The sequence below is a fragment of the Saccopteryx bilineata genome, chromosome 8 (assembly GCF_036850765.1).
Source record: "Saccopteryx bilineata isolate mSacBil1 chromosome 8, mSacBil1_pri_phased_curated, whole genome shotgun sequence".
In the NCBI taxonomy this organism is placed as follows: domain Eukaryota; kingdom Metazoa; phylum Chordata; class Mammalia; order Chiroptera; family Emballonuridae; genus Saccopteryx; species Saccopteryx bilineata.
The window spans coordinates 68,366,392-68,379,965 of NC_089497.1; the positions used below are offsets into that span (position 1 = coordinate 68,366,392).

At 41.0% G+C, this 13,574-nt stretch overlaps 1 protein-coding gene across 4 annotated transcripts in view; it reads right to left on the bottom strand.

Moving 5' to 3' along the window:
- Positions 1-13,574, bottom strand: part of SENP2 (SUMO specific peptidase 2) — a 54,880-nt gene that overhangs the window by 15,778 nt on the left and 25,528 nt on the right. For all 4 annotated transcript variants that reach the window (XM_066240856.1, XM_066240859.1, XM_066240857.1 and 1 more), the window contains 6 exons: positions 13,281-13,332; positions 11,796-11,859; positions 6,591-6,767; positions 4,559-4,690; positions 2,480-2,683; positions 1,636-1,715 (listed from right to left, as the gene is read on the bottom strand). In XM_066240856.1, the coding sequence (XP_066096953.1) occupies positions 1,636-1,715; positions 2,480-2,683; positions 4,559-4,690; positions 6,591-6,767; positions 11,796-11,859; positions 13,281-13,332 (709 nt within the window). The remainder of the gene's footprint in view (positions 1-1,635; positions 1,716-2,479; positions 2,684-4,558; positions 4,691-6,590; positions 6,768-11,795; positions 11,860-13,280; positions 13,333-13,574) is intronic.

Here is a 13,574-nt window from a genome sequence, read left to right on the forward strand (position 1 = left end):
TCTATCCCTGGCCAGGGCACATACAAGAATCAACCAATAAATGCATAAATAAATGGATAAACAAATCAACATGGGTTTTTTTTCTCTAATCAATAAATTTTTAAATTTTTTAATAAAAATGCAAGTTTTTTATAGCTTGTTTTAAGCAGTGTGCAAACCTTGGCTGTCTAATTCCAATGAGAACATTTCTATACATGTGATAATATATGTGTATGTGTATATACACACATGGGTATGTACATAACTGCTTTATAAACAATTTGGTGTATCTTACAATTTTTAAAAATTTCTCTATACTTTTGCCCTTGCTGGATAGCTTAACTGGTTAGAGCATCACCCCAATATGCAAAGGTTGCCAGTTCAATCCCCAGTCAGGGCATATATAGCAACAGATCAATGCTTCTGTCTCCTCTCTGTCCCTTCTCTCTAAAATCAATAAATAAAATTTTAAAGTTTTTAAAAATACAATTTCTCTGTACTTTTTTATTTAAGAAAAACACACATAAAAACAATTCATGAAAAAGAATTGAACTAATAGTTGTTAACTTTTCCTCCTATTATTTATTTAACAGGTTTCGTACTGAAGTATCCTTATTAATGTTATCTTAGTATCCTTACTAAAATTAAAACCAGGACCTGCATTGGCTTCCATTGAGCAGCAGAGGTTCAAAACAGACCTAATAGATCTGCTTCTTCACCCTGAAATTCATGTCACCCCTTATGCATAAAAGGCAGGTTTCTAGGAATTACTATTTTAAATAGTTGCCTACAAACCATATAGTTTAATTTTAAAATTACCTCTGGGTGCCCTGGCTGGTTGGCTCAGTGGTAGAGCGTCGGCCTAGCGTGCGGAGGACCCGGGTTCGATTCCCGGCCAGGGCACATAGGAGAAGCGCCCATTTGCTTCTCCACCCCTCCGCCGCGCCTTCCTCTCTGTCTCTCTCTTCCCCTCCCGCAGCCAAGGCTCCATTGGAGCAAAGATGGCCCGGGCGCTGGGGATGGCTCTGTGGCCTCTGCCCCAGGCACTAGAGTGGCTCTGGTCGCAACATGGCGACACCCAGGAGGGTCGCAACATGGCGACGCCCAGGATGGGCAGAGCATCGCCCCCTGGTGGGCAGAGCATCGCCCCCGGTGGGCGTGCCGGGTGGATCCCGGTCGGGCGCATGCAAGAGTCTGTCTGACTGTCTCTCCCTGTTTCCAGCTTCAGAAAAATGCGGGGAAAAAAAAAAAATTACCTCTGGGTTCTAAGAGATGAACTCAACCATCATGGAAAGCACAGAGACCTATGTGGGTTTAAGAATTCAAAGGAATAATACTCCCTAGCTGACGTTCCTTTTAGAACATTCAGAGTAAAGTATCAATCCTAAAGAAATTTAATTCAAATCACAGGATTCCAGTAAGATATATTTTACATTATAACACATGACAAATTTGCTTTCAATGATGCTACTAAACAAAACTTCTCAGTTAAGATCAGATACTAGGTTATTTTTAAACAAAAAGATGAATTCAAGACAAGTCTTGAACTGGGGAGATAGCCTTCACTATACATTAGACTACAAGGGTTAGACAGAAGACAGAGCACCCAACAAGGGCATAATGAGGTAACAGTGAAGATTTTTAGCTTTGACTTACAGGAGAATCTCACAAATCCTGTGGCCCTTTTGTCCCATAGAATCCAGATATTTAAGACACTTTTTTCTTAGGTCTATCACCTATAATGGAAAAATGCAACATGCAGAAACCATCATAAGAGGAATGAGAATTTTATTTCTAAAAAAAGAAAAGCATCTTTAAAACACATCAATACAAAAAAAACAAAACAAAAACCCATCATTACATATACCAACATGAATGGATGTCTAAGATACATTTTTCTAAAACATCACAAATGATAAGAACTTCACTTCTATAAAATTATACTTCTATTACTACAAAAAGGCTTAGAAACTCAACCCCCAAAACATTAGTAGTCCTCCCATAGTAATGAGATTTCTTTTCTACTCTTTTTCCTTGTAACTTTACTTTTCTACAACCTATACCATTATCTTGTAAACAAAATATATAACACCCATGGTCTGACCTGTGGTGGCGCAGGAGATAGAATGTCGACCTGGGAAATTGAGGTCGCCAGTTCAAAACCCTGAGCTTGCTGGGTCAAGGCACATACAAGAAGCAACTACTATGAGTTGATGCTTCCCGTCCCTCCCCCCCTTTCTCTCTCTCTCCTCTCTCTATGAAATCTCAAAATACATTACCCATGTGGACTAAAGCTCTTTCATGTTAAAAATGAAAGCTACTTAGCTACAACAACTCTCCTCTATCTTTCCAAGTTGTTCAACTCAAGAACGAAGAAGGCACCTGCAAAGTATGCCTTTAAGCATACAGTGTGAGCTTCCACTGGACAGAAAAGGGTAGCCTTCATTAAGAAAATGGTCATTATCCAAACTCAAACAATTAATTAAGTCTTTCAACTCACCACCAGGCTCCAATGTACCTTCCGATGAATAGGTACCAGAATTAGTTCCTGTTCAAAGAGATTGACCCCTTTGGTCCACCTTTTCACTGCTTGGTAACCCCCAGACTTTAATTTGGGATAGAAGAAAGTACTGAACGCATGAAGTACTGGATAACCCTGTTTTTTATTTCTTTCCACCAGAAGATTCATGTAAAAATTAATGATCTGTAATACCAAGAGAATAAACATGAGAACATGAAAAGAACATTATCAAAACTAAATTTCTAACCTCACTAAATTATGATTAGATGATAAGAAGCCTGGAGTCTTCTTATCAGAGAAGGGGATAAAAGCACTCTCTATGGTAGAAAATGAAAAATAAAAATAAACAGCACAAAATGGGAGGGATTAAAAAGGAATGAAATTGTACTTTTGAGGCCTATTAGTAAGAAAGTCAAGAAAACAAACCCAAGCCTGACCAGGCGGTGGCGCAGTGGATAGAGCATCAGCCTGGGATCCTGAGGACCCAGGTTTGAAACCCCGAGGTGGCCAGCACGAGCGCAGGCTTATCCAGCTTGAGCACAGGCTCACCAGCTTGAACGCAGGGTTGCTGGCTTGAGGATGGGATCATAGACATGACCCCATGGTCGCTGACTTGAGCCCAAGGTCGCTGGCTTGAGCAAGGGTCACTCAGTCTGCTGTAGTCGCCTCCCCTCCCAGTCAAGGCACATAAGAGAAAGCAGTCAATGAACAACTAAGGTGCCACAACAAAGAATTGATTTTTTTCATCTCTCTGGTCCTGTCTGTACCTGTCTGCCCTACCCCTTGCAAAAAATAAACAAATGAAAAACAAAAAAATGAACTCAAGGAGGAAGCTTGCAATAAAAAAAAGGTAAAATGTAATTGTATCACAAAAAATATGCAGAAATGCTAACAAAGTAAATTTTACTACATATAAATTATACCTCAATTTGAAAATATTAACTGGAAGAAAATATATCAAAATCTTTTATTGATTTTTTTAGTGGTGGCACTTCTGAATGATAATAATCTTCTACTTTTCCTTTATTTTCTAAATTCTGTAAAATAAACATATTACTTATAAAGTGAAACAAAATATACTCGCTTTGGAAGAATGTGTTTATGTGACACTAGTCATGGGGGAAGCAGGAAGGAAGGCAAAGAAAGAGAGTGAAGGGACTGAGTAGTTGGGTAAAGGACCAACTGGATAATTGGCAAGAACTAAAAGCTAACTTTAGTTAAATATGTACAAATACAAGGTGACAACCAGGCAAAATTTTAAAGACATATAATAGTGTACATATAGTGATCAATACATCCCTTTATTTAAAAAAAATAAAACGCTCCTATTTAAAAATGAATTCATCTAAAATAAAATATCACTTCCTGCCTCCTTCCATTCATCAGCTGCACCCAGGGTTTATAAAAATGTCACTGAAGTCTAGTATGAAGTGGTGGATGAAGTGAAGCACAGATACAGAAGAGGGAGACAGTGCTAATTCAAGGCAGCAAACAATTAGAATTAACCATCTTTCCAAGGTTCAGGATGTTTTTTAGACAAAACTAAAAGCTGATTTACCAACCTCTTATAATTGGGTATATCTCACTTCGGTTGTGGCTAGTAAATAGTGACGCATAATGGTATTATAAGGGGAGGGAGGACCCTGGATGGCTAGCTCAGTAAGCAAGAGCAGTGGTTTTCAACCTTTTTACATTTGGGGACCAGTGAAAACAGGAGAATTATTTCAGGGACTGCTAAGGCAGAAATCATTCTGAGCACAAGCAAATTCACTTAAGACCATTGGGTCTCTAATCTTCATACAAAATCAGGGTAGTTAACTCTTTCATGGACCTACACAAAATACGAAATTTCCGGTGCACCGTACCCAGACTGGCAGTTGAAAAATACTTGGTTAGAGCATCATCCAGAAACACCAATGTCACAGGTTTGCTCCTGGTCAGGGTACATAACAAGAAGTGACCAGTGAACGAGTAACTAAGTGGAATAATAAATGAATGCTTCTCTCTCTAAAATCAATCAATAAAAAAAATTTTTAAAGGGGAGGGGGTATAACTTACTTCATCATTGAGCCAGTGATAGTTCCTCAAGGTCTGGATATCTCCTCGAGTGATTCGCAATTTGAAAGCACTACTTAGGATCTCATCCTGTGGGCCATGACCTAGGGCATTACTGATCTCCTTTTCCATGTCCTGAATCACAAAGTCCAGAGCTTATAACTTTAATATAAAATCACTATCAGATACTCAAAGTCTAAGACTGAAAAAGGCCAATTTCACCTCTGTAACATCTGACCCTTGAGAAAAATATACTACTAAATACATACCAAATTAAAGTATGAAAATATTTAAACTTAGACTACAAAGCAGCCTTACTAATATTTTTTTTAAATAGTACTTGAATTATTAGCTTCTGAAAAGAATAATTTGCTAATAATATTTACATTTAAGGTACAGTCTCAATTATCCCACTACCATTTATTGAGAACTATGGGCCAAACAAGGTTCCAGATTCTTGAAGCACATCATCAATCCCTGCTTGTGGAGAAAATATCAACACTTTATAGAAGAAGTAATGCTAAGAGAATTTAGATTACATGCTCAAGTCATTAATTATTGAAAGGCAGAGCCAAGACTTAAACCTAGCAGTGTCTAAAATACTAGCCTTTGCTCTTTCCAGTTTTTTTTTAAAGTACCTTCATACTTTATTTTCCTCCTACACTTTTATTTAAACCAGGGGTCCCCAAACTTTTTACACAGGAGGCCAGTTCACTGTCCCTCAGACTGTTAGAGGGCCGGACTATAAAAAAAACTATGAACAAATCCCTATGCACACTGCACATATCTTATTTTAAAGTAAAAAAACAAAACGAGAACAAATACAATATTTAAAATAAAGAACAAGTAAATTTAAATCAACAAACTGACCAGTATTTCAATGGGAACTATGCTCCTCTCACTGACCACCAATGAAAGAAGTGCTCCTTCTGGAAGTGCGGCGGGGCCGGATAAATGGCCTCAGGGGGCCGCATGCGGCCCGTGGGCCGTAGTTTGGGGACCCCTGATTTAAACACATCAAAGTAATTCAATTAGGCCACCTATAAAATCATACTATCCATTTTGGACATAAGGAGAGTCAGCAAACAGGTAAAACTGGAAAAGTAGGCAACAGTCTAACAACTTAGTTCTTACTAAACAGACAGCTTGATCTAAAGAATTATGCAGGTAAGTGCGTATTTAAGCTACAAGACTGAATCTATACCAGTGGTCGGCAAACTGCGGCTCACGAGCCACACGCGGCTCTTTGGCCCCTTGAGTGTGTCTCTTCCACAAAATACTCCATGCGGGCGCTACCTCTAAGGAATGTACCTTCCTATATAGTTTAAGTTTAAAAAATTTGGCTCTCAAAAGAAATTTCAATCGTTGTACTGTTGATATTTGGCTCTGTTGACTAATGAGTTTGCTGACCACTGTATAAATCCAATAAAAATTATTTCAGCCAAATATTGTTAATATTGCTTTCCCCCACGGCACACAATTTTTTAATTTTATGGCTCTCTCTCTCTACCTGCATGCCCAATATATAAGTGCTCAAAAGATATTCACTGACTAGGACTATCACTTACTCAAACAATGAAGAAGATGGCAATATATGGGCTCACCTTTAAAATGAGAATTTTTAATCACCTTTATTTCCATAATGTGTTACTATTTTTAAATGTAATAATCAACAAAAAAGGCATTTTAGTAAACCATAATCAAAACAATGAACTCATTCCTCATCCCAAACCCATACTATGTAACTCAAAATATTTTAAGGTTAGAAAAAAAGACTGCAAAGAATCCATTACATCCCACGATGTGTGACAATTATGTCTACCCACAATTGTTCAACATTAATCTGACCCCTTAGGCCACCTTCACAGATCACCAAAGATCATTGGGGCCAGTGACTGAATAGCTCTTGAGCCTGATTTCTTTCATACATTTACCCCTCACTTGGAGAAACTCTTCAAAACAGTCACCCAAGTCTTGAATAACTGAGGTTATTTAAAAACATGTCTCTGATTCTGATAAACAAAAGAAACAATACCTCTGTAAGTTCAAGAAGATCATCCGTTCTTTTATCCCTCTCTTTGCCTAAGCAATTTTTTTCTTTTGTCTCAAGTATTGACATTTTCCTCCTGAACAAGCCATTGCTTCCACTGCCCAGGCGGAGTCGGGCCGACACTTCTTCAGATAGATCAGGTTCCAGCTGGTGTCCCCTCCTCTGATCAAAAAAGTTTATATATTTTATTGACTTCTTTAATACTTGTATATATAAACATATGCAATACATAAAATATAAATCAGTGACATTATCTTGAAAGAATTAGAGAGTTAGCAAATCCTCAAAGGAGTATATACATATTTAGCATCTTTTCCTGCAAGAGGAACCAAAAAGTGTTCAAGATGTAAGGCTCACAGAGCAAACCATGAACAGAATAGTGTGCAGACAATGTGCATAGAACTGTGCACCTGAAACCTATATAATTATGTTAACCAGTGTCACCCAAATAAATTCAATAAAAAGGGGGTAAAAAAAACCCATGAAACAGAACACTCATCATTTTCCCTGAAGGTAAACAAGAAAAGTATTTTCAGTTATCTTATCAGAATTAAAAATAATTTAGTTAAAAAAATTTTTTAGTTTTAAAAACAGCAAAAAACATAACCTATAATCCCATCACTCAGATTAAACCACAGCTATCCTTATACTAAGAAAACTTGTTCTATTTCATCATTTAAAATAAATTATGAAGTATAGGAAAATGCACAAAACGTTAATGTATCAGTTTTTATTTTTTATTAATTGAATTTATTGGGATACTAATTTACAAAACTAACACCAATGTAAACACCATTCATGTCAATGCTAGAATTCTGTCAGCATCCCAGATACTCTGATAAGATCCTTCCTTATCATGACCCTATGTGACCCTTAATCTGAATTTAATCTGGTAGAAAAACTACTTTAAAATTAGGAAATTTATTTAGAAACAGAGCTTTGGACCTTGGCTGTGTAGCTCAGCTGATTTATCATCCTGATATGCCAAGGTGGCAGGTTTGATAGCCAGTTAGGGCACATAAAACATACAAGAATCAACCGATGAATGTATAAATAAGTGAAACAGCAAATCAATGTCTCTCTCTTTCTCTCCCTTTCTCTCTAAAATTCAATAAATAAAATTTTTTTTAAAAGTAAAAATAAAGCTTTGAACTAGAACAACACTCTCTACACAGTTAGCCAGCACTCTTCATTCTAGTTAACTCCCAAGTATACCGGTCCAAAAAGCCAGTCCCTGCTGGCCGTTCCCATGGTTGCAGACAGCAAAGTCTTAGGCTCAGGAGAAACAGAGTCATGATGTAGTCGTCACCCAGTCAGCAAACTAGGACCACTCTGACCGCTAGCAGCAGCAGCACCACTGCTTCCCACCCCGCCCCCCAGCTTAAGTCCCAATTCTTCTTTCAGTTTTGGTTCCACAGGTGACAAATGATAATTAAACATAAAAGGCTTCACTCTCAATCACTGGAAATGGGGACATTAGAGAAGGTAATGTTCTAAAACTTATGACTTAAGATCACAGCTTAAGAGTATGACTTATCCTTGACTGACCTGTGCTGGTACAGTGGATAAAACGTCACCCTGGAACGCTGAGGTCACTGGTTTGAAACCCTGGGCTTGCCTGGTTAAGGCACACACAGATAGCAACTACTATGAGTTGATGCTTCCTGTTTCTCTGTCTAAAAATCAATTAATTAAATTTTAAAAAGAAGAGAGTATGACTTCTCCTTAAGACTAATTCTTATGAACCCTGGCCAGGTAGTTCAGTGGTTTCTGTCCCCCATCAAGACACATACAAGAATCAACCAACGACTACATAAATAAATGGAACAACAAATCAGTGTTTCTCTCCTTTCCTTGCTCCCTCTCTAAAATCAATTATAAAAAAAAAAGACTAATTGATATTAAGAGATGTAATGGTAGAAATGTAATCAAACTGATACTGTACTTAACACAAAGTAGTCCCCTACACTTCAGTACTTGTATGTGTCTAAGATATGTAATAATCTAAAACTTTAAGTTTGCATTTTTTTTTTAAGTGAGAGGAGGAGAGATAGATTCCTGCATGTGCCCAACCGGGATCCACCCAGCAATCCCCGCCCCATCTTGAGCCAAAGCTGAAGTACTGAGCTATTTTTAATTATGAGACTGATGCACTCCAACAGAGAGCTATCCTCAGTGTCCAGGGCCATGCTCAAACTGATCGAGCCACTGGCTGTGAGAGGGGAGAGAGAGATGAGGGGGGAGGAGCAGATGGTCACTTCTCATGTAGGCCCTGACCAGAAATGAAACCTGAGACTTCTGTAAATTGAGCTGATGCTCTATCCACTGAACAAACCAGCCAGGGTTCAAGTTTGCATTTAATTTAGGAATATATTTTTGTATATGGTGTGTGTGCCATAAATTGTTCAAAATGTTGGTATTGCACCTGACCTGTGGTGGTGCACTGGATCAAGTGTTGACCTGAAATGCTAAGATCGCTTGTTCAAAGCTCTGGGCTTCCCTGGTCAAAGAACATAGAAGAAGCAACAACTATGAAGTGATGCTTCCCGCTTCTTCTCCATTGCCTTTTTCTCTCTCCTCTCACTAATATCAATAAATAAAATCTAAAAACATGTTGTAGACTGCAAGTGGCAAAATGCCTTTGTAAATTCGAGGCTTAGCAAAAGGCTAAGTTCTCCCCCCTCCACCTCCATATTGGCTGTGATGCTGAGTATTTGCACCCACTTCACTTGCTTGCTTAAGTTGCTGGAAGCAATTACATGCCCTTCCTCTTACTCTTTGTTTGTTCAGTTGTTGGCTGATTTCGCTTATGCAAGGTGGGGGGATTCCTGTTTATGCCTTGGGAGAGTTCCTGTTTTTGCCTCAGATGTGTAACTTTGTATCAAGGACTTTCTTGATTTGCATATGGCTATATAATAAAGCAAACTGGGGCTATACTGCCATCAGCATTGAAGAAGCCTCCGGATCCCAACCTTTTTTCTTAATGAGTCTGTTTTCTTAATTCCACTCCATTCTCACTCAAGACCCAGAATTACTAACCGCGCTGGTCCCCGGCAAAAACAAACAAAAACGTTGGTATTGTTATAGAAATCACTGGAACACCTCTTATTCTGATACTTATAAGGTTGTGGGTTCGATCTCTGAACAAGGTACACATGGGAAGCAACCAAAAATGGACAACTGAGTAGAACAACAAATGAATGCTTCCCTTCCCCTTCCCTTTTCTCTCCCTTCCTCTAGCTCTTTAAAAAAAAAAACCACAAAGAAAACCACAACTAAACCCTGGCTGGATAGCTCAGTTAGTTGTATCATCCTAAGTGCAGAGGTTACTGGTTCAACTCCCTAGTCAGGGCACACACAGGAGCAGCTCGACATTCCTGTTTATACCTGCATCTCAAAAAAAAAAAAAATCTAAGTATAAGGTTGATGATAGTATTTTCAATATTAAAATCTTGACTCTGAAAATAAAGTCCTGAGCATATATCTCTTCCTGAGAAGTATGGTTTTAAAAATTCTCTAGGCACAGCCCTGGCCGGTTGGCTCAGCGGTAGAGCATCGGCCTAGCGTGCAGAGGACCCGGGTTCGATTCCCGGCCAGGGCACACAGGAGAAGCGCCCATTTGCTTCTCCACCCCTCCGCCGCGCTTTCCTCTCTGTCTCTCTCTTCCCCTCCCGCAGCCAAGGCTCCATTGGAGCAAAGATGGCCCGGGCGCTGGGGATGGCTCTGTGGCCTCTGCCTCAGGCGCTAGAGTGGCTCTGGTCGCAACATGGCGACGCCCAGGATGGGCAGAGCATCACCCCTTGGTGAGCGTGCCGGGTGGATCCCAGTCGGGTTGGGGGCATGCGGGAGTCAGTCTGTCTGTCTCTCCCCGTTTCCAGCTTCAGAAAAATACAAAAAAAATAAAAAATAAAAATTCTCTAAAAGAAGCCAGACAACAGCCATAAAGGTAGAGATGGAGGCATACTGGTCTCTCACAGAAGGTGTTCATTACACAGAGATAAAAATCCAGCAACTCGAGCCTGACCAGGCGGTGGCACAGGGATAGAGCGTCGGACTGGGACACAGATGACCCAGGTTCGAGACCCCGAGGTCACCAGCTTGAGCGCGGCCTCATCTGGTTTGAGCAAAGCTCACCGGGTTGGACCCAAGGTTGCTGCCTTGAGCAAGGGGTTACTCCATCTAGTATAGCCCCACGGTCAAGGCACATATGAGAAAGCAATCAGTGAAAAACTAAAAAGTGCTGCAACGAAAAAAAATGATGCTTCTCATCTCCCTTACTGTCTGACTGTCCCTATCTGTCCCTCTCTCTCTGTCAAAAAAAAATCCAACAACTCGGAAAGAAGCGACAGTTGTATGTATATCTTCAATGCCTCCTGCTTTTTCAAAGAAAACGTCATTAGAAATCAAGCTGCCTGGCCCTGGCCGGTTGGCTCAGCGGTAGAGCGTCGGCCTAGCATGCGGAGGACCCGGGTTCGATTCCCGGCCAGGGCACACAGGAGAAGCGCCCATTTGCTTCTCCACCCCTCCGCCGCGCTTTCCTCTCTCTCTCTTCCCCTCCCGCAGCCAAGGCTCCATTGGAGCAAAGATGGCCCGGGTGCTGGGGATGGCTCTGTGGCCTCTGCCCCAGGCGCTAGAGTGGCTCTGGTCGCAACATGGCGACGCCCAGGATGGGCAGATTATCGCCCCCTGGTGGGCAGAGCGTCACCCCTGGTGGGCGTGCCGGGTGGATCCCGGTCGGGTGCATGCGGGAGTCTGTCTGACTGTCTCTCCCCATTTCCAGCTTCAGAAAAAATGGAAAAAAAAAAAAAAAAAAAAAGAAATCAAGCTGCCTGACCATGTGGTGGCACACTGACCTGATACGCTGAGGACCCAGGTTTGAAACCCCAAGGTCGCTGGCTTAAGCCCTAAGGTCACTGGCTCGGTTGGAGGCCCCTGGTTAAGGGACATATGAGAAAGCAATCAATGAACAATTAAGGTGCTGCAACTATGAGTTGATGCTTCTCATCTCTCTCCCTTCCCCTCTCTCTCTCTCTCTCTTTCTCTATCTCTTGTGCGCGTGCGCGCGAGTGCATGCTAAAAAAAAGAAAATTAACATATTGACTTCCTTCTTTTTCATGAGCACCAAAATATTAATAGTAAGTCAGGTGAAAGGGTAAAATGATATAAAATTTAACTAGGGTTTCTACTTACACCTTCAGTTTCAAGTCTGATTCCAACGGTCTTCTCTGTATCCAAAAACTTCCCCTTTGAACACCTGAGGGAAAAAGAGAGAGATTATAGACTTACTGGATGATTTTAATCTGGTACATGTTAGTCTAAGAAATAAGATAGATACAGCCTGACGAGGCAGTGGCGCAGTGGATAGAGTGTCAGACTGGGGTGCCAAGGACCCAGGTTTGAGACCCCGAGGTCGCCAGCTTGAGCGTGGGCTCATCTAGTTTGAGCAAAGCTCACCAGCTTGAGCCCAAGGTCACTGGCTCGAACAATGGGTTACTCAGTCTGCTGTAACTCCCCAGTCAAGGCACATATGAGAAATCAATCAATGAACAACTAAACCGCAACGAAGAACTGATATTTCTCACCTCTCTCCCTTCCTCTCTGTCTGTCCCTATTTGTCCCTCCCTCTGACTCTCTCCCTCTCTCTGCCACACACACACACACACAAAAGAAATGAGATAAATATAATAATTTGTAAACAAAAATTGCCTTGAGTTTAATATAGGCCACTAAACCAAGGGTCAGCAAAATTTTTCTAAAAAGCATCAGATAGTAACATAGGCTTTGCAGGTCTGATTTGTTACATCTTCTTAACTTCCATTACAGTTTATTTATTTATTTATTTATTTGTGTGTGTGTGTATTTTTCTGAAGCTGGAAACGGGGAGAGACAGACAGACTCCCGCATGCGCCCGACCGGGATCCACCCGGCAAGCCCACCAGGGGCGACGCTCTGCCCACCAGGGGGCGATGCTCTGCCCCTCCGGGGCGTCGCTCTGCCGCGACCAGAGCCACTCTAGCGCCTGGGGCAGAGGCCAAGGAGCCATCCCCAGCGCCCGGGCCATCTTTGCTCCAATGGAGCCTTGGCTGCGGGAGGGGAAGAGAGAGACAGAGAGGGAGGGGGTGGGGGTGGAGAAGCAAATGGGCGCTTCTCCTATGCGCCCTGGCCGGGAATCGAACCCGGGTCCCCTGCACGCCAGGCCGACGCTCTACCGCTGAGCCAACCAGCCAGGGCCACTTTCATTACAGTTTAAAAGCAGCCATAAACAATATGCAAATGAATGAGAATGACTGTGTTCCAATAAAATTGTACTTACAAAAAGCAGGCAGGTGGACCAGATCTTGCCCATAGGCCACACATACTTTACCAAACTATGCTGTAAATGAACTATCATCCCAAGTGCTAAGGCATGTAGAACTGCCTTCACTGTTCACATACTAGAGATGTCCACCACAACCACACTTTCTAAATGGCACCTGCATCTCCCAACTCCTAATGCCTAGGAGGCAAAGGAACTCTCCCAAGTTAGGGCATCTGACACAAAAGCTACCTATGTACCCACATATGCTGACCGACCAGCAGAGTTGAGAAGAATTCACAATTCTTCAGACATGGTTACTCATAACTTATAAAATAAGAAAAATGTCAAAAGAAAACAGAATGAACTGAACCATGTACCTCTTTTCACTCCTCACTGGACAGAGAGGTCCCCTTGTTTCCACAATTCTATCTGTGAGGATGGTAAAGAAAAAAATAAAGTGTCTTCTTTATTAATCAATATATAGCTAGAATTTCAACTTACACAACCTCCAAAGTATCAAGGCACTGACTTTACATTGAAATGTTAGAATAAATTCCAAACACTAACCTCCTTACAAATCAAGTTCCTTAAACATGAATAAATTGCTTTCTTCTTTAAATATAATCTTTAGTGTAAGCTGACTGATTATCTGCTCATTTGGTAAGCTATCA